At 40.8% G+C, this 21,193-nt stretch overlaps 1 protein-coding gene across 2 annotated transcripts in view; it reads left to right on the forward strand.

The window, feature by feature from the left end:
- Positions 1-13,565: 13,565 nt before the first annotated feature.
- LOC124711396 (rabankyrin-5-like) overlaps positions 13,566-21,193 on the forward strand; it is a 122,438-nt gene continuing 114,810 nt past the window's right edge. For both annotated transcript variants that reach the window (XM_047241449.1, XM_047241450.1), the window contains exon 1: positions 13,566-14,005. In XM_047241449.1, coding sequence (XP_047097405.1) covers positions 13,668-14,005 — 338 coding nt within the window. In that variant the 5' untranslated portion in view covers positions 13,566-13,667. The remainder of the gene's footprint in view (positions 14,006-21,193) is intronic.

The following is a 21,193-nucleotide window of genomic DNA, read 5'->3' on the forward strand; positions in this document are numbered from 1 at the left end:
ATTCATCAATGGAGTAGAAGGAGTTGGCCACCAATAAATCCTTTAGGCTTCTCTTAAACTGAATTTCATTGGTTGTTAAGCTTTTTATGGCTGCTGGCAAGTTATTGAAAATGTGTGTTCCTGAATAATGCACACCTTTTTGTACAAGACTAAGTGACTTTAAATCCTTGTGAAGATTATTGTTATTTCTAGTATTGATTCCATGAATTGAGCTGTTGGTTTGAAAAAGTGATATATTTTTAATGACAAATTTCATTAAGGAATAAATATATTGGGAAGCTGTAGTTAGTATCCCTAGTTCCCTAAACAGGCTTCTGCAGGATGTTCTTGAGTTCACACCACATATAATTCTTACTGCACGTTTTTGTGCCCGGAAAACTTTAGCTTGGCTTGATGAATTACCCCAGAAAATAATCCCATATGACATTATGGAATGAAAGTAAGCATAGTATGCCAGCTTTTTCATTTTTATATCCCCTATGTCTGACAAAATTCGCATTGCAAACAGAGATTTGTTAAGACGCTTCAGCAGTTCTGTGGTGTGCTCCTCCCAGTTGAATTTATTATCAAGCTGTAATCCCAAGAATTTAACACCGTCCACTTCTTCTATCTTCTTGTCATCATATGTTAGACATATACTCTTGGGACACCCCTTACAAGTTCTGAACTGCATGTAGTGTGTTTTTTCAAAGTTTAGTGACAAAGAATTGGCTAGGAACCAGTGATTAATGTCCACAAATATTTTATTGGCTGATCTTTCTAAGACTTCACTTGATTTGCTATTTATTGCAATGTTTGTATCATCAGCAAACAAAACAAACTTGGCATCTGGTAATGTTACTGATGAAAGGTCATTGATATACACAAGAAAAAGTAAGGGCCCCAAAATGGAACCTTGTGGGACCCCACATGTAATTAGTTCCCAGTTGGATGATGCCTGATAGCTTGATACATGTCTCTTTCCTAATAACACCCTTTGTTTCCTGCCAGAGATATAAGATTTGAACCATTTTGCAGCATTTCCTGTTACACTATAATATTCTAGTTTACTTAAAAGGATATTGTGATTTACACAGTCAAATGCCTTTGACAGATCACAAAATATACCAGTTGCCTGCAATTTTTTGTCTAATGAATTAAGTACATTTTCACTGTAAGTGTAGATAGCCTTCTCAATATCAGAACCTTTTAGAAATCCAAACTGTGACTTTGACAGTATGTTATTTGAGATAAGATGGTTATAAAGACGACTGTACATTACTTTTTCGAAAATTTTTGAGAATGCTGGCAACAGTGAAATTTGACGGAAATTTGATGCTATTTCTTTATCTCCCTTCTTAAACAGTGGCTTAACTTCAGCATATTTCAGCCATTCGGGAAATATTCCACTGATAAACGACTGGTTACACAGATAGCTTAATATGTTACTTAGCTCAGAATCACATTCTTTAATTAACTTTGTTGATATTTCATCATACCCACTAGATGTTTTTGATTTTAAAGATTTTATGATGGACGTTATTTCTGTTGGGGTAGTGAGGGTCAAATTCATATTATGGAAGTTACTTGAAATGTCTGGTCTAAGGTAATCCATAGCAGCATCTACCGAACCTGACAACCCCATCTTTTCAGTAACAGTTATAAAATGTTTGTTAAAAAGTTCTGCAACACTATACACATCTGTCACCAATGCATCATTTACTCTTAATGCTATTTGTTCCTCTTCATGTCTGGTTCTACCGGTCTCCTCCTTCACTATATCCCATATTGTCTTTATTTTGTTATCTGATATGACTATCTTTTCCTTGTAATATATTTGCTTTGACATCCGTATTACAGTCTTTAATATTTTGCAGTATTTCTTATAATGCGCTATAGCATCAACATTGGAAATGTTTCGGATTGACAGATACAGTTTTCTTTTTGTTTTACAAGATACCCCTATTCCTCGAGTAATCCATGGCTTCTTTGTAGACATTGCTCTAACCTTGGTAAGTTTTGGGGGAAAGCAGTGTTCAAATAAGGTAAGCACTTTATTAGCAAAAATGTTATATTTTTCATTCATGCCATGAGCACGGTAAACATCAGTCCAGTGAATGTCTCTGAGGAGTGTCCTAAAATAATCAATTTTTGGCTTACTGATTACCCTCTTGAGCTCAGATTTAACAGATTTTATATCCTGTTCAGTATTAACATTTAACAGAAGGAACTGCATGTCATGGTCTGAGAGGCCATTGACTATTGGTTTTGTAATATAATTTTGTTCATTTGACTTTTCTATAAAGATATTATCAATGGCTGTTTGTGAGCAAGTGGTTATCCTAGTGGGGAACTTTACTGTGGGAATTAAGTTGAATGATAGTGTTACTAACTCAAATAGGTTCTTATTGGGAGAGTCTTTAAGGAAATCTACATTGAAATCACCAGCAACCACTATTTCTTTGTTTTTGGTTGTTAAATGGGCCAGTACAGCTTCAAGGTGGTTCACAAACAGATTAAAGTTACCTGCAGGTGCTCGATATACACTTAATATTATGAAAGATTTTTTGTGAAAATCTAATTCTGTTGCACATGCTTCCATATGCTGTTCTAGGCAAAATTTATGAATGTCTATGTTCTTAAATTTATGACAGTTCCTGATGAATGTGGCAACTCCTCCTTTCTCCATTTCTGATCTACAAAAGTGAGATGCTAACCTAAACCCTGTAACTCTTAAAAGCATTTGTATGTGCATTCAAACTATTGTTCATGCCTGAACTGTCTGATTAGTGAAGATAAATATTCTGAACTGTTACCTGCACTTTTCAACATGATGTGTGACATTTAGTCATGTTTAATTTCTGCTGATGAACTATGTGATCAGTGATTGTAAAAAAAAAAAAAATTATGGACTGTTACCTGTACCTTTTCTACATGATTGGTACCACTAGGACATGTTTAATTTCTGCTCATAAACTCTGATGAACAGTGTGATCAGTGCTAGTGAATTTTGTGGAACTGCTTCTGCTGAGAGATGTGACTTTTTGCTGTCTGCACCTACTCAATATTGCTGGGTGCCACTGATGGACTGCTTCTACTGAAATGATATCACTTGTTGGTGTCTGCACCTGCTCTCAACATTGCTGGGTGCAACTGATGGACTGCTTCTACTGAAATGGTGTCACTTGTTGGTGTCTGCACCTGCTCTCAACATTACTGGGTGCAACTGATGGACTGCTTCTACTGAAAAGATGTCACCTGTTAGTATCTTTTTTTTGTATAAACTAATCATTGAAAGCATTTTATGTGAACATTTGTATAAACTGATTTTTTGTATATTGTGTAAACTATTATGTAAAGTCACATGTATGAAAAGAAGTTGTATTGCTTACTGTATTTCATATGTTAGGTTAGTAAAAGGTCAGTGCAAAGCCAAAATTTTTAACTAATTATGTGATATTTAGGTATTAATATTATCTTTTATTTTTGTCTGTATTTTTCTGGACGAATTTGGTGGTATTTTCACCACCAATGCTGGCAAAAATACCATCAAATTCTGGCCTGTGGAGGAGGGGCATATGAAAGGTGGCTACACTGTGCCACAGCGCCAGAGATAGCGCCAAAGAGTACTATTAAGCCGCCTCCTCAGTGGTTGTCGAGAGTTCATAGTCAGTGCTAGTAGAGAGCTCGTGGCAGTCAGTGGTTGTCGAGAGTTCATGGGAGTCAGTGCCTGTCAAGAGCTCGTAGAGGACAGTATGTGTTAAGAGTTCGTACCGAGATGTGCTAGTGGGCACTGCTTGTCGTGAAGTCGGAGTAAGATGTTGTAGTAAAGAGTGTTGTCCCATGTTTTATGCAGTTATTTGATGGGAGAGATAGCAGATGTTATTGTGTGCATTTCGTCAATATATATGAAGGTAAAAACTACAATGTTCTTTTATTAATTGTGTGTCTGAAATAATGCGTCACTACAGGTTCAGTCAACAAAGCATCTGGCTTGTGTTCTTGTATTAGAGTGAATTCTGGTTTTCTTGCGTAATTATAGTTTTTCTAAATTTCTTTTGTCACGTCAGTATAGTTGGTATTTAAAAATTCTTGTCTTGTTGGAAAAGAACCGTGCCAGATGTGGACGTTGAGTCACACTCCCACATACAGAACAGTGACTCTTGTGCTTATTGGTTTTGTTGGTTTTTTAGTTGCTGGGGACTTAATTAATTAACTGTGTTTACGAAAATTTTCTTACATTGTTCTTTGCAGTCAGATAGCGTAATAATTCTAGTCAGGGCCAGCCGATTACGAGACACTGCGTAATCGGACAGACACACTAAAACTAAAAATCATTTTCAATCATATATATTTAATTAAGCCCCCATGCAGTGTATACAAGCCTATGGGCCGATGACCTCAGCAGTTTGGTTCCATAGGAACTTACAACAATTTAAAAATTAAAATAAAGTTAAAAATATCGTCAAACCAGGTGTGCACTAAACTTTCGTCCCAAAAGGAATTGTCAGATGGTCGTTCGATTAGGAGCGGGAAAGGTAAACATATGAGTGCCTAAAATGAGAAGAATAAGTGCGTGAGAAGTGACTTTCCGAACAAACTCCTGGGTAGGTTTTCTTGCAACATCAGCAAAGTTCATTATCGCATAGCAGTAACACCTTACACTGCAACTGAAAGGTGCCTCAGTTGTTGGCAACTAATGGAGAGGAATTCGTAGAACACGACACTTTTTTTTTTTTTTTCTTTTTTGAGCCACCAGATGAAAAGAATTCAGTTAACACTGCCCTTTGCTCCAGTATATCTCTCTCGTTGTCTTAACCGTTAATTACTTCTTAAGAAGTTAACATAAACGCATCATAACTCATGACCCATAACAATAACTCTTAGGAATTCTCGATGACTTCCAAGCAAATACACAGTAATGCGGTTCTCCCAAATCTGAGTTCTGAACTTTGCCTATTGAATATAAATGTCCCACAATGCATAAATGCTCCCATTTGATCACATATGTCAGTTGCCGAGACTTTCTGATAATCATTCATGCCAGAACGACCTTAGTTGAAACAAGCAAACCCTTTTCTGAGGTGTTTTGTCCAAATGCGCTCCCCCCACACACAATACAAAGGACCCGTGTTGTCACCTCTGTCTCCATTGCTCTACTAACAGTAAAGCGACCACTATGTCACAAATGTTTAATTCTTTTCCACTTGCGAAACAATTTTACAACGCTATTACAATGATCATAGTCCCATGCGGCGGCCCGGTCGCCTAGTCTTGACAGTTCTTGACGTGAGACGGCGCGACGAGTGGAATTTGGCCGTTTGCCGGAATCCGGTAGCTGCGGTAGGGCGAGGAAACTCTCGAGCGCATACTCTGCTGATCTCAACGCACCCCCAAGCTCTTTGCAGAATTCCAGTCGGAAGTTTTTCTATTACCTATAGGTTAGAAAGCGAAGTGAATTGTCTCTGAGGTTCCATCAGACTGATATTTAATCAAACAGTCGAAATGCGGTTTAAAAAATGAATGAGTGAGTGGATTCGAACTTGCTATTTTGTGTTCATATTTCGTGACGTCAGCCACTACACGACAAACTCATCCACCACGATAACAGCTCCAGAAAGAAACAATACTTCCCTCGGACCCTTCTGTATTTTACAATGCTGCCGAAGTGCGCAAATGACTGGACTTAGAATCCTGTGGGATGACCGGTTTTAATCGCCGCCTTAAATGAATGACTCGGACCTAGCCTCTGTGGCGGCCAGCCAGCGCCCAGGATTTGTGTCTAATGCTCGGTTTACACTAGCAAGTTATTGCAGCAATTTACTTGCGCGGAGGAACTTGCCGCGCGATTTGCGAGTGTAAACATATCGCCAAGTCGACTTGCGACTGTAGCAATTTATTGCGGAAGTGACTTGCTGCACGTTTTTCAATTCCAGTGTGAACACCACGCAAGAAGTATCTGCAAGTAACTTGCAGCTTTTAGGATTTATTTCTATTTCCTGCAAGTAGGAAGCGCAAGTTATAGTAAGTATGTCGTCTGCATAACATTCATATTTAACATTTTACTTAATGTGGTGACTTAATTTTATGCAACCATCTTACGTATTATATGCAAACAAATTTCAGAAATGGAGGAGAAACGGGAATGGATGAAGCAGAATACAGAACATTTTATTGAAGCTGTGGAGAGCTACCCCGAAATATGGAATGTGCATAACCGAGACTTTAAGGAGAGAGTGAAGGAGATGAGCGCTTTAAATGAAATCTCGTCGATATTCGACACATCTATAAAAGACGTACATAGAAAGGAGCATAACTTGGAGACACAACCCCTTTGCCACCTGCATCCACTCGATTGTTGTTTTAGGAGTCTAGAAAAAGACGATGTGTAATTATTACATGTTCTATTTACTTAGCTTTTCACTTTCCATTTTATGAGCATTAGAAAAAAAAACATTTTTATAATCATATCATTCTGTAAAATGCAGTTTATTTCAATAAAAATTTCATTTCATTGTTGTGTTTTCACATACCTTCAAATAATTTTCCCTTTTTCAAGACACTGTAAAAGGCTCTACATACATCGGGTACGATCAGAGAAATCGTGCAGACGGGAATATGAAACAAGTACATTAGGAACTTGTATGAGTCTCCTACAAAGAAAAGGTTTCAAAATTCAAACATTTTTTGGTTGTATGTTTCACATAAATAAATGAAATGCCTATTTTATTCGTAGCCAACCGGTAGCTATAAATCATAGTGTGACTAGCAAACATTCCTTTGCTAAAATAGCAGTACCGAAGTATGTATCTCGTTTGGATATGACGGGCGCTATTAACATCAACAAATACTCAGGATCATTTGAAGACATTCTGCAAAAGTATCCATGCTCTCGATACTAAGTTCTTGCAAAAGGTTATTACAGGCACCATTTTGCGATCTCATTATCTACTCTCTAATCAAAATACTTCTTTTTTCACGTTTTGCATTACAATTACAAGAGCTGCAGCATCTCACCCACCTACTTGTCATTTTACACTTCGGCTGACACTCGTAGTGGTACTGAAAGCATATGTAAACACTATCAGCAAGTTTGATGATGCAAGTTTCTTGCCAAAGAACTTGCGGAAGAATCTTGCTTAATTCTTGCGCTGCTGTGTAAACACAGCTGCAAGCGGCTATGAATAACTTGCAGCAATAACTTCTGCTAGCGACTTGCTAGTGTAAACCCAGCTTAAGACTGTGCATTCATCAAACTCGTGCAACGTTTCAAACATGTAAACACCAATCTGGTGGCAACTCTGGCTCTGCCAAAGAGTTTCATGTATGTACGCTTTTACGGCGTTCGACCATTATAGACACTGGGGAGAGAAGCTTTGCCTATTGTGGACATCTCAGCTCCTTCCTGACTTCTCTAATTTCCTGTTTTGGATGTCCCAACAACATCACTACTGATAAAGAAAGACAATTTCAATCGGTTCTTTTCTGTGATCTAATAAAACTCTGTGGTTTCAAACACCACCATACTACCATCTATCATCAAGGCAAAAATGGAATGGCTGAATAACGGCATCACACTCTGAAATCTTCTTTGATGTGTCATGACACGTCGTGGATATTACTCTACCTCTAGTGGTACTGGAACTGTGTGCCGCCATCAAACCAGACACTGGAACTTCTCCTGCGGAATTCATTCGTGGAACACTTCTTGAACTTCCTTCACAATTCTTTGAGCAACACCAAGAGCATCCTTTACGTGAATTATCGTTTCCCATTCAACAGAAAAAGCTCTGTATCTCTAAATTTAGCCCATCACCAGCATCTTGGCATATGGATATGAATGTTTTCATACATTAAGATCTACATGCTGGATGGATGCGACTGCTTTCATATATTAAATATACATATGTTTTCTCAATATCATAAGGGGTAGCCAAATGAAATCAGAGGCAGATGGGAAAAAGTAGGTATACTGTTTATTGTTTCAAAAGCAATCGCCATAGCCTTAATACACTTACCCCACTATGAGACAAGATGCTCAATGCCTTCATGGAAAAATGTTTGCAGTTGCCCACAGAACCATGATCAACACAGACAAGCATCTTTTGTCTGAGTCAAACTGATTGCCACCAATGTTTTCTTCAGAGCTCCAAAAATATGGAAAGTGCATGGGGAGAGATGATGACCATATGGAGGATGGGTAAGGGCTTCCCAGCGAAACTTCTTTAATGTAGCTGAAACATCCTTGGCAACATGTGGATGGTGAAAGAGTTTACACATCCTCTATACAGTTCCAATACCTCCCCATGCGATTCCCATATTTTTGCGGCTCTGAAGGTAGACAGTTGTAGCGATCGATTTCCTTTGGACGAAGAGGTACATGTCATGAACAATCATGTGTCCGTAAACAACTGCAAACGTTTTTCCGTGAAGTCATTGACTGTTTCACCTTGCAATGGAATAAATGTGTTAACAGTTGTGGTGAATAATTTTGAAGTAACAAACAGATTGCTTAGTTTATGAATTACTGATGGATGTGGCCAGGGCACCTTTACAAACCTGACACACTGGTCCATACACCCTCTTGGAGCTAGCTGAGCATGCATTGAAATACTACTTAAAAATAAACCCACAGTGATTTTTTGGAGTGGTTTAAGCCTGCCTGTCTGCCTACTTGCTTCAGGGGGACACTACTATACACCAGCTATATAACTGTCACCTGGCACTTACACTGGAAAAGAAGATGCAGCTGAGGCTCAGATTTCACCTTCACCTGAACAGTTTTCATGACAATTGGATGTTTCACTGGTGTTACCACAACAGTCTCCAATATACACACCAAGGCTAGTGGACTGATACACCACAAGTATCTCTTTATAAGCAGAGCTCTACTCTACTTGGAGGGAGGAGGGACAATTGTGTGGCGACACAATCAATCGAAAGTAAAGAGAATGGGTGAATGAGAATAATGTGTGATATCTTCTGTACTATTGTTTTGTTCACTCTCTTTGTTCCCTTCTGTCTGGTCAGTGTATGGCACTGTGCTTTTATGCTTTTTCAAAAGTGCAAAAATAAATGACAATGTTTGACTTGTATCAGTTAAAGAATGTATTTATTTTGTATAGAGCACACAGAATTCATAGCCTTTGCTGGTTACTTTGCAGTTGGTAACTGGTAGCAGTTAGTACTCACAGCAGCTGTGTGTGGTGACCCGTCACATCTTCTGGTAAAATATGGTTTCATTTTATAACTAGGTTGCCTTAAATTAGTTTTTAAAGTGAATAAGTTTTGTTATATATGCCGCATTAAAAATGTTATACATTTCAGACCCTTGGTCTGGAGATAGCCATATAGACTGAAACTGGTTACCAGAATTATAAATAAAGAATTTATTACGATTTGTATTGTTTTTCTTTGTTAAAACATGATGTGATGGTTACATCCATGCTAAGCTTGCAATGAGCAAAGTGTACATTATCGATGTGACAAATCAGATTGCTTAGCACTAAACAAAGTGTTTATTAAGCTTTTTCATCACAAGTGGTAATTGCACGGGTGTGTGTCCACCAGCAGAAATGGTCACACTGGACTACTGAAGGCACCAATTGTTGTATCTGTTGTGAGACTGAAAATATCCACTTCAGTTGTGATTTTGTTTTATTATAAACATGACCACTTCTGAAAAATCATATTCTCATATCTTGAAGTGTACAATTTTACTGGCGGAATGGATGGAATATAATATAAATCCGAGTTGTACACATGGAATTGTAAAATAAGTGACTACCAATGGAAATTCTCTTACAAGCACTACGGAAAAGTGTGATCTGGTTAGTCAGTTTAGAAAAGAGGGAACACAGAAAGAGTAATTAATTGTATGGGCACCTCAAACTATGTGAGTGAAAAATCTAGCAAAAGTCAGTAGCACTAAAACTGAACAATAGAAAGAGGAAGTCACATAGTCAGCTACAAAGTGGTTACATGCTGTAGACATATGACTGCACTGTTGATCAGGCAGACAAGATGGTGTAAAAAATAAACTATCAACCAGTATAAGTGCCCGAAAAGAACAGTCATGTAGCAGGAGAGGGAAATGAAGAAGTATGATGTCTGACTAGCCCAAACATTTACAAATAATTAAAACTAAAAATGAAAAATTGAAATTAAGGTGAAAATATAAAAGATTGCAAAAGATGGTAGACCTGTAGGGCCATACTGAAGGGATTGATAGAACAAAGAATATTAATAGTGAAAATACACAGTAAATTAATAGTGCTAATGCCACATGAGTATAAATATAATAACGCTGGTGGAAAAATAGTACTCAGAGAAATGGTTATAAAACGACATTAGGAAAATATGCATAAAAATTAGTGGTGCCAATTCAGTGTTTGTACAAGCATGATGCCTTTGTTGTTATGGAATCGTGATCCTAAAATGCGGTAGCCATTCTGTAAAACAAATTAAGGCAGCAGCTAATTATATCTTCAACTTCATACTCATTATTTGCATGTGTATAAGGAAAAGCAACAATATGTCCCCCCCCCCCCCCCTCCAAGTGTTACTATGTTACTGAACTGCAATTCGTCATTGCACTGTACCTCTGCATGTTAAATGCTACTTCTACAAAAATAGAGCTGTCTTGTTCTATCCTGCTGTAATATTTAATTTTTTTCTTTAAGTGAGAAATGTCAACTTGTGTTGTGGACTGTGTTAAGCTCTATAAGTTAGATCTAGAATTGGAAGAGGAATGTAATGGTAACACGATCATTCTAGTGATACCATTATTCATTTAGAGCTGAGTGTGCTATTACCCAGGCATTTATTTATTACAATCTTCTATTAGTCCACCTCCTCTTCCCGCCACCTCTCTGCCCATCTCCTTCTCCCCTCTCTCTGTACATCTCCTCCTCCCCTCTCTCTGTCCATTTCCTCCTCCTCCTGCCTCTACTTCTGTCCTTTTCATCCTCCCACCACCACATGTCCATCTCCTCCCTCCCTCTGTCTATCCATCTCCTCTGCCTCCTTCTCTCTCTGTCTGTCTCCTACTCTCACTCTCTCTGTCCATATCCTCCTGCCTCTTTCTCTATCCATCTCATCCTCCCCACATTCACTGTCAACCTCCTACTTCTCCCATCTCTCTCCTCTGCCTGACAATCTGCACATGTATCCCCTGGATTGCATTATGATACTATGTGCACAACATGCTAGGAATGCAGGGCAATCTAGATGTCATGCTTTACCAACACTTTTTCACCATCATTCCCATCCCTACCACGTGTGAGCTATGCAGTACCTACCCTCACAGTGCTTCTTTCCAGATTGTAGGTAGTATGTGTGTCAAATCTGATTGAACTCGATCCAGTGGTTTAGGTGGAGATGTTGAACGTACATAAACGCGAGAGCGAGAGAGAATGGTGCTGTCTACATTTACATCGTCAGTCTGCAAATCACTATGAACTGTATGACAGAGGGTACTTGCCATTGTACTATAGTGTTTCTTCCCATTTCATTAGTATACAGATTGTGTGAAGAATGACTGCTTACTGCTTAAATTCCAATGTCTATGCAGTAATAAATGTAATCTCTTTGCAGCCGCTATAGGAGTGGTATGTAGAGGGATGAGGAGTACCTCCATGTTCTTCAGTTAATACTGGATAACTGGTGTCTCTATTCTTGTGTCTACCAATTCATGAATCTCAGCATTTCGGTGACACTCGTCCATAAGTCAGACAAACCTGTGACCATTTATGTTGCCTTTCCTTGCACAGATCTATGTCCAATTTCTGCTGTTAGTCGTACTCCTTGAACACGAACGTAACGTAGAAGACAGCTAAACGCCAAAGAACACAATGCCCCAAGAAGCAAAATGACCTACAGAAGAGACCCACTCAAATACACGATCATTTTACTCTGTCCATCGTCCCCAGAAATAGCCAATACTGTTACTGATCTTCACACAAGCGATTTGTAAATATTCTGTTTTTTAGAGTCCTCTTCCATAGTTATTGGACCATACTACTTTACAGATCTCTTCCCATGCGGTTTCCATAGTTTTCGAGCCAGAAAGAAAGATATTTATTACCATGGATTTGCTTCAGATAAAGAGGTGCGCACCTGAGTATCATCATGATTCTGCAGGCAACCACAAACATTGTTCCATGAAAGTGTTGACTATCTTGTCTCACAGAGAGACACGTATATTAACAGCTATGGCGACTACTTTTGAAATAATACACAGTTTACTTAGTTTTTCCAAATTCATTTGAATGTTCCTTATATAATAACTGAACAGATCTGACGCCTACACTGGGTATAAATTAGAACATAAATTGATGACGCAATTGTCATCAATTAACCTTTTATTAAATGAAAAAGTCAAAGAGAAATACAATTGTTTATAACGTTATTTGTTACGGCGCCTATAAAAAAAGTAATGGATAACGTAAACAGGCTCCATGTAATCCCCTATAAATATTGTTTGGTATGTTTGTATTCGTTGGTCCTATATTTTCACTATCATCTATATGTCGATGTTGATATGTCGTTTCTTCTCAGCAATTTAACAAACAACTTTGATCAAGAACATCTGTTAGGAAGTTCAGTTTGGCCATTAACAACAAACTTTATCATTTTCCTTAATTCCAATGCTCCAGCTTTTTGTATCACAGATGGTAGCTAATAGCCTCACATTTACGTCACGTCAATTTCAGAATGTATTCACACTGATCGGCACGGCACGTCATGTCACGTCAACTGGCTTAGCCCTGTACCAAACGTTGACAGAGAAATTATGAGCTTTCATCTCTATACAAATGTCAGCGTATGGTATTGGAATTGAGGAACAATATAAATTGTTGATGGTCACAGCAAACTTTATAAGGAATATTATTGACCAATTTTGTACGTTAAAACTCCGAGAAGTAAAGCCACTGGCAATAATTTGTTACCGAAAATATATACATTCAAACATATCAAAGACATAGAGCCTGTTTACCTTATCCTTTACTTTTTTCCCTACATAGGAGATAACTTCGTAAACAGCTTTGTTGATCTTCTTCAGTAAAGTAGACTTTTTCACTTAAAGTTTAGTTAATGAAAATTGCTTCACGAATTAATGTTTTTATTTATACACTATGTAGGCGACAGCTCTGTTTAGTTGCTGTAAATCAAAATCATTTTTCAGTTTCAGACACCTGGTCACGCTTAAAGAAAAAATGACGAAGTCGTCACGAAACTTTTGCAATTTATCACGTAACCAAAGCGAAATTATAAAAGGTTAAAAAAGCACGAAAACACAATATAACAGGAGAGAACGCGGGGACAATAGATTAACTTCTGATGTCCGCATGCAACACAGTTCCTCCCAGAAACATCGTCGTCAAAACTTTCACAGAAACTTTGACGCAACATGACGTTGATGTACGTTGTGGAATGTTTTGACGTGATTTTACGGCAAGGGTGAATTATAAGAAGATAGGTTTGCGTAGTCGATGCGTTGAATACGTCAGAAGATTCGATTCAATGAATCGATGCTTTACATCGACTGTTATTCAGAAATCGATGTATATCGCCCTTCCCAACTAGTTCGAAGTGTTGTCCCATGTCCTTTGTTATTGCCAGGTGTCACTTGTCATGTGTTGTGTTTATCTGTTGTGACTCCGTCTGTAAGGAGGCTTTTCTGCGCAATGTCACAACTCACTGAATTTGATAAAGGCCGGATAATTGCTTTGTATCAAGATGGCTATGCGATTAGGGCCATTTCCCGTGCCTTAGGATTCAGCAAATCTACAGTTCATCTCTGGGTGAAGAGGATGGCGAAAGAAGGCCACGTTACTTGTCGGCGTCGCTCTGGACGGCCACGGATTACCACGGAGGATCAAGACAAGAGTATACTCCGCTGCGTTGGTGAAGACCCATACAGGACAAGAAAAGAAATTAAGAACATGCTTCACCTAAGCGTGAGCAAGGAGACTATACGCCGTCGGCTCATCGAGCAAGGAGGGCTGAAAATCGGCGAATTTAGGTGTGTCCAGAAAAAAAAAGATTCAATTCAGCATTTGCCCTTCCTTTAATTTACCCCTGCTACTTAAGATTTCAAAAGTAGTTTCTAGAACAGTGTTTTCGAGTCAACGATGTCAGAAACTTTGTCTTTAAATACTACAACGATAGGTTTTAGTTTCTCTGGTGAGCCCTTAAAGATAAGTCTAGGGTCATTATTACCTCACATGACCCTACATTTCTGCGGAACCCAAACTAATCTGCCGTTCTTCAGTAATTAATTCGTGCCAATATTTTGCTACCATGAATTAGTAAACCGCGGTATTACAGACTTTTGCTTTAGAGTTGGATTCGTTTCGTTTTTCTTGAAATTGGTGGTATTTCGCATGTCTCATGTATCTTGCATGTTCGATAGAATTGTTTTGTCGTGGCATGTCTCCAAAGGATCTCCATGATTCTGAGAAAATGTCTATTCCAGGGACTTGTGTTTCGACTTCAGTCTTTCATGCTCTGTCAAATTCTTCTTGCATATATGTCCCATTTCATATTCATCCATATCATCTTCACTTTATGTAATTTTGTCTTCAATTCCTTTATCTTTGTATAGATCTTCTAGCTATAGATTCCTTGTATCTGTCAGCTTTCCCTCCCTTACGTAGAACTGGCTTGCATATGGATTCTCAATGTTCATATAGGTGCTTTCTTTTCCCCAAATGTCTGTTTAATTATCCCATATGTGGCATTTCCATTTCTCCTAGACATACGTGCTTCTACCACCATGCATTATTCCCATTGCTCTTCCTGTTTAGATATTTCTGCCCATCTCATTTTTTGCCTGCTTAATTTTCTTCGTTTTTATATTCTCTCATTTCGTTAATGAAATTCCATGTCTCCTGTGTGAACCAGGTATTTCTGCTGGGCCTTGCATTTTTGTCTGTAAGATCATCTGCTTCCTTCACTGTTCATCTCAGAACTGCTACCCATTCTCTCTATTCTATTACTTATCCCTTTGCTAGTCAACAGTTACCTAATGCATCGTTTAAACACCAGCTGGTTCTTTCGACTTATCCAGATCCCATCTCCTTAATTTAGTAACTTTCTGCAGTTTCTTCAGTTTTAATATGTAGTTCAGAACAAGTAAATTATGATCAGAATCCAAAAGTCACCAGGTTCTTTTATGAGTTATGATTTATTCATCTCATAGTGTATATTTGCAATCCAACTGATTTGCATGTAGAAGATGAATTCGTCTGCTTAGTAGTAGCATTTCAATATCAGTGCTTTATAGAGCTCTCTTGAGTCAGGAGGAGTATTAGACACCAGTTGTCGGCTTTGACCGGTGAGGTACTATATGGGAACCATTTAACTTGGGATGTAGTCTCCCTAGTTCTGACCATTAGCAGTCGGGAGACTGTGTACCATAGTGATTTACAGATCTTCATTGTCAACTTTGCAGTCTACTATTAGTGATTGTGGACTGCATTGTTCGCTTTGTTGCTGAGCTGTGCTTCACTGTCTGTGTTTTGTTGCAGACTGCTTACTTACAGTTCGTGAAGGCGGAGCTTGTTACTCTCCACACTCCCACCTCTGCCCACAGAATATCCTATTCGCTCTCCACACCCCAGCTAGTTTGGGATACTAATGGCTGCTGTGATGTCACCTTTAGGTGCATATTTTCACAGTTGTTTTTAGTTGGTGAACTTAACAAAAGTCAAAGCAGAAAAACCTGGTTGTGGTGATGTACTGATCTGTAGCTTAGCCCAAAGTCTAGGTTAGTTTGACAATTGGGGCCAATGGAATGGACCTATTCCACCTGTGTACTTTGATCCGTGATGTCATTGAGGTGTATTGTATTTGCAGGTGGCTTGATGGAGTAAGCAGTGGCATAGCTTAGCCCAAAGTGTAGGTTAGTTTGAAAATTGGGGCCAATGGAATGGACCTAATCCACCCGTGTGCTTTGATCTGTGATGTCATTGAGGTGTATTGTATTTGTAGTTGGTTTGATGGAGTAAGCAGTGGCATACTGTGCATAGTGTGTCAGTTGACAGTTGCTCCATGCCTTGTGGTTGAGAGCTCAAATGTATACCAGTTACTTTGTTGTGTCTGTCTGCAACTAACCCTCTTTATATGGTGAGCAGCAAACTGCCCTTTCTCTAATATTGTTTTTATATGACTTCTTTAGTATTGTTCTGTGTGTCTTGAAACTACCATCTTAACTCATAAACAAAAATTGCAATATTACCCAATCATTTCCTCTTACGGTGCTACCTGGGCTGCACCTGTGGCAGAAATGTGGCAATAGGATGAGTTTTAGAGTCTTGGACAAAGCTGGACTAGGCCAAAGTCTTCTCATTGGCACTTCAGAATGGTAGGAAACCAAGGGGCTAGAAGAACTGAGCTACACCTCCCTGCCACCACTATTGCTGCCTCCCAGTATGGTTGCTTGCGCATAGCTGTTGTTCACTGATCTCCTGTAAACAGTGCCACTGATTGTTAATATGGAATTTGTGCAGAGGGTTCTGGGCATTAAAATTATATTCCTTGTGTGATTGATAATTTCCTCTTCTAAGGAATAACAAGGAATCACCTATGATGAAGAATTACCTTTCTGTATTACTATGATGGTTTTTTTCCATCTGTAGCGTATGTTTCTCTGGTCCATTTCTGTTTGTTTAGAAGTTTAGTAGTACTGGATATATTTTGCAGTTTAGAATTTAGATTTAAAAATCCCTTTCTTGCTATTACATAATCTAGCTTAAGCCTTCTGATGTTTACATCTACCTACATACTTCGCAAGCCACCGTATGGGGCATGGTGGAGGGTATCTTGTACCATATGCACATCAGAGCCAGGCGAAAAGGACTGTCTAAAGGCCACTGCCCAAATCCTAATTTCTTCGTGGTCCTTACTCAAAGTGTACATCGGCAGCAATAAAATCATTCTGCAGTCAGCTCAGATGCCAGTTCTCTAAAGTTTCTCAGCAGTGTTCTGCAAAATGAATGTTGTCTTTCCAACAGGGACTTGAACTAGAGTTCGCGATGCATCTCTGTAATACTCGCTTTTTGATTAAAGCTACCGGTGACAAATCTAGCAGTCTGCCTCTGAATCGTTTTGATGTCTTCCTTTGATATGACCTGCTGGGGATCCCAGACACTTCAGCGATAATCATAACTGTGTCACACTTGGGTTCTTTAAGTGATCTTTTACAGATGAACTACGGTTTTCTAAATAAAATTCTCCCAATACACTCAAGTTGACCATTCACCTTCCATATACTACAGTCCTTATGTGCTTGTTCCATTTCATATCGCTTTTGCAATGTTACACCTAGATATTTAATTGATGTGACTGTGTCAAGCAGTACACAACTAACACTGTATCAAAACTGAACAAGATTGTTTTTCCCACTAATCTCCATTAACTTACATTTTTCTACATTTAGAGGAAGCTGCTATTTGTCACATCAACTAGAAATTTCGTTTAAATCATTTTGCATCCTCCTACGGTCTCTCAATGATGACACCTTTCCGTAAACCACAGCATCATCAGCAAACAACTGCAGATTGCTCCCTGCCCTATTGATCAGATGATTTACATACATGGAGAACAAGAGCAGTCCTGTCACACTTCACTGGGCCACTCCTGACAATACTCTTGCCGCTGATGAACACTAGCCATCAAGATAATGCACTAGGTTCTTTTATTTTAGAAGTCTTGGAAACCTATTCCGTATATTCGTATCTTAGTTGAGTTTGCAATGGGGCACCACACCAAACGGTTTATGGGAATCTGGGGACATGGACTGTATGCACGGGCCCGCCGCCTCATTCGCCAACACAAGCGGGCGTGCTGGGAACGGTATGTCTCCACCATAGGCCTCTGTACCTCTCCATGGCAGGTTTGGGCCAAGATTAGGTGCCTCTATGGCTATCAGACCCCTGTCAGTGTCCCTGCGCTCTCACTGAATTGAGCGGTTTGTACTGACTCCAACATAATTGCAAACTGCTTGGCAGGGCATTTTGCTCTGAATTCCGCATCTGCAAATTACCCACTGGCCTTCCGCTCCGTGAAAGAGCAGTTGGAACGTCGGAGTCTTTCATTTTACACGCGCCACCCTGAATCCTACAATGTTCCGTTCAGTGAGCAAGAATTCCAAAGTGCCCTGGCCGCTTGCCCTGATACGGCTCCCGGGCCAGATCACATCCACTATCAGATGTTCAAACATCTCTCAGCGGACTGCCAGCGACGCCTCCTCGACCTTTACATCTGTATCTGAGTCGAGGGTGGGTTCCCGTCGCAATGGTGCGAAAGCATCGTCATCCCCGTTCGAAAACCTGGCAAGAACCCACTATAGGTGGACAGCTACTGCCCCATTAGCCTCACCAACGGTTTTTGCAAGTTGCTCGAACGCGTGGTGAGCCGGCGGCTGAGCTGGGTACTCGAGTCTCGGGGCCTTCTGGCTCTGTCTCAGGGTGGGTTCCGTAAGGGTCGCTCTGTCGCCGATAGTCTGGTGAGCCTGGAGTCTGCCATCCATACGGCCTTTGCCCACTGTCAGCACCTCGTCGCTGTCTTTTTTGACATGCGGAAGGCATATGATATGACATGGCGACATCACATCCTTTATACGCTTCATGGTTGGGGTCTTCGGGGTCCGCTGCCGATTTTCATACGAAATTTTCTGTCGCATCGTACCTTCTGCGTGCAAGTTGCAGTCTCCAATAGATCCCCCCAAGTTCAGGAGAACGGGGTACCACAGGGATCTGTCTTAAGTGTCTGCCTGTTTTTAATTGCAATTGCAATTAATGGGCTCGCTGCGGTGGTGGCCCTGTGAACAGCGTACTTGTGGAGGGAGGTCTCTCTCCACTGCGGTTATGGTGCCAACATTTACTGGCCGCTAATGCTACACGCGTTTGTCTCAGCGTCCTTGTATGCTGATGACTTCTGCCTCTCCTATAGCTCCATTGGCATTGCAGCTGCTGAACATTAGCTGCAGGGCGCTATCTGCAAGGCGCAGCCTTGGGCTGTAGTGCATGGCTTCTAGTTTTCGGCTGCCAAGACCTGCGATACGCATTTCTGCCGGTGACGCACTGTTCACCCTGAGCCACGGCTTTATCTTGATGGCGAACCTCTTGCTGTGGTGGAGACCCATCGGTTTTTGGGTGTGGTTTTTGATGCCCAGTTGACTTGGCTCCCTCACATTCGGCAGCTTAAACAGATGTGTTGGTGGCATATTAATGCTCTGCGTTGCTTGAGCCACACCAGCTGGGGAGCCGACTGGTCTACCCTCTTACGGCTCTACCAGGCGTTAATTCAGTCCCGTCTGGATTATGGGAGCCTGGCTTATAGTTCAGTATCCCCTTCTGCGTTGGGGGTGCTGGACCCCATCCTTCACAGCGGGATCCGACTTGCCACTGGAGCTTTCCAGACCAGCCCTGTGAACAGCATACTTGTGGAGGGAGGTTTCTCTCCACTGCGATTATAGCGCCAACATTTACTGGCCGCTAATGCTACATGCATTTGTAGCTTGCCTGGGCATCCCAACTATCATCTCCTGTTTCCTCAGTCTGTCGTCCATCTCCCAGAACGTTGGCCGCAGGTTGTACGATTGCAGTTCGCGTCATAGAGCTTCTCTCTGGGCTTGGGGTGTTTCCTCTTCCACCTCTTTTCCGGGCCCCACTGTGTACACCGCCGTGGTGTGTGCCCCGCCCATGCCTTGGGCTCAAATTGGCACAGGGCCCGAAGGACTCGATCCCTCCTGAGGCCTTCCGCCACCACTTTCTTTCCACCCTTGCCACGTATCAGGGCTCTGGCATTGTCTACACTGATGGTTCAGTGGTTACTGGTCGTGTCGGTTATGTTCTCACTCTAGAGGACCATTACAAACAACACTCATTGCCAGCTGGCTGCAGCGTTTGCACTGCCGAGCTGGTCACCATCTCTCGTGCCCTAGAGTATATCCACTCCTGCTCAGGTGAGTCCTTTGTTATCTGTAGCGACTCCCTGAGCGGTTTACAAGCTATCGGCCAGTGTTACCCTCGCTCTCGTGTGGTGATCACTGTCCAGGGGTCCCTCCATGCTTTTGCCCATTGCGGCCACCCTGTGGTCTTTGTGTGGACCTCTGGTCATGTCAGCATCCCGGGCAATGAACGTGTTGACATGCTGGCCAAACAGGCTGTCGGTGCACCAGCCTTATCGATTGGGCTTTCGGAGAGTGACCTGAGGGCAGTTTTGCGGCAGAATGTACTTTGCACCTGGGGTGAAGAATGGCGCACCCTGCCTTCACCAAACTAACTTCGGGCCACCAAGAAGGCTACCGGTGTGTGGCACTCGTCCTTGCATGTCTCTCGCCGGCTGCGCATTGGGCACACCTGGATGACGCACAGCCACTTATTGCGCCATGAGGACCCACCTCTATGTCACTGTGGATCCGTTTTGACGGTGGTCCGCATTTTGTTGGAGTGTCCCCTTTTAGCTGCCCTCAGGCAAACATTTGCGCTGCCTGATACTCTCCCTGCCCTTTTAACAGATGACACTGCCACGGCAGGCTTAGTTTTGCGTTTCAGGCAGGGGGCTTTTATCATTTAATCTAAGTGTTTGTCATTTCATTGTTTTGAGTCTGGCCTTTGGCCTGCGATTTTAGGCTGGGTTATTTTTTTAGTGTGTTTCTAGGTGGTTGGCTTATCCTTCTTTGTCCCTATGGTCAGCCAACCACTGTCACACACTGTGTGATTTTAATTCCTTTTGTCTGGTCTCTGTCTGCGTCTTTCTTGTCCTGTGTCATCTGTTGTCATATCCATTGTTCGTTTTCATTCTGTGTGGGTGTTTGAAGTTTTGGAAAAAGGGACCAATGGCCGTCACAGTCTGGTCCCTTCAATCCCACAAACCAACCAACCAAGAGATTCGCTATAGGCTCGAGGCACCACTTGTGGCCATCTTAAGGGCAGTTCAAGATAGGTTATATGTGTACTATAGGAAAAAAATTTACAAATTATGTCAAAAAGATCATATCTTTTTTTTTCTTGAAATTCTGTACATTGCAGCTATGTAGGAACCAATATTCAAAGTTTTATAACAGCAGCAAAGGTTTGTTTCCACAGTTTTGGCCACATTAACTCTAGCTAAGGCCAGTCATTTTCCCACCCTTGCCTAGTGCATATTATAATAAAACTGCGGCTTTAAATAATTCTTGAATCAATTCGCTAGAAAGTAATCT

The sequence above is a fragment of the Schistocerca piceifrons genome, chromosome 8 (genome assembly GCF_021461385.2).
Source record: "Schistocerca piceifrons isolate TAMUIC-IGC-003096 chromosome 8, iqSchPice1.1, whole genome shotgun sequence".
In the NCBI taxonomy this organism is placed as follows: Eukaryota; Metazoa; Arthropoda; class Insecta; order Orthoptera; family Acrididae; genus Schistocerca; species Schistocerca piceifrons.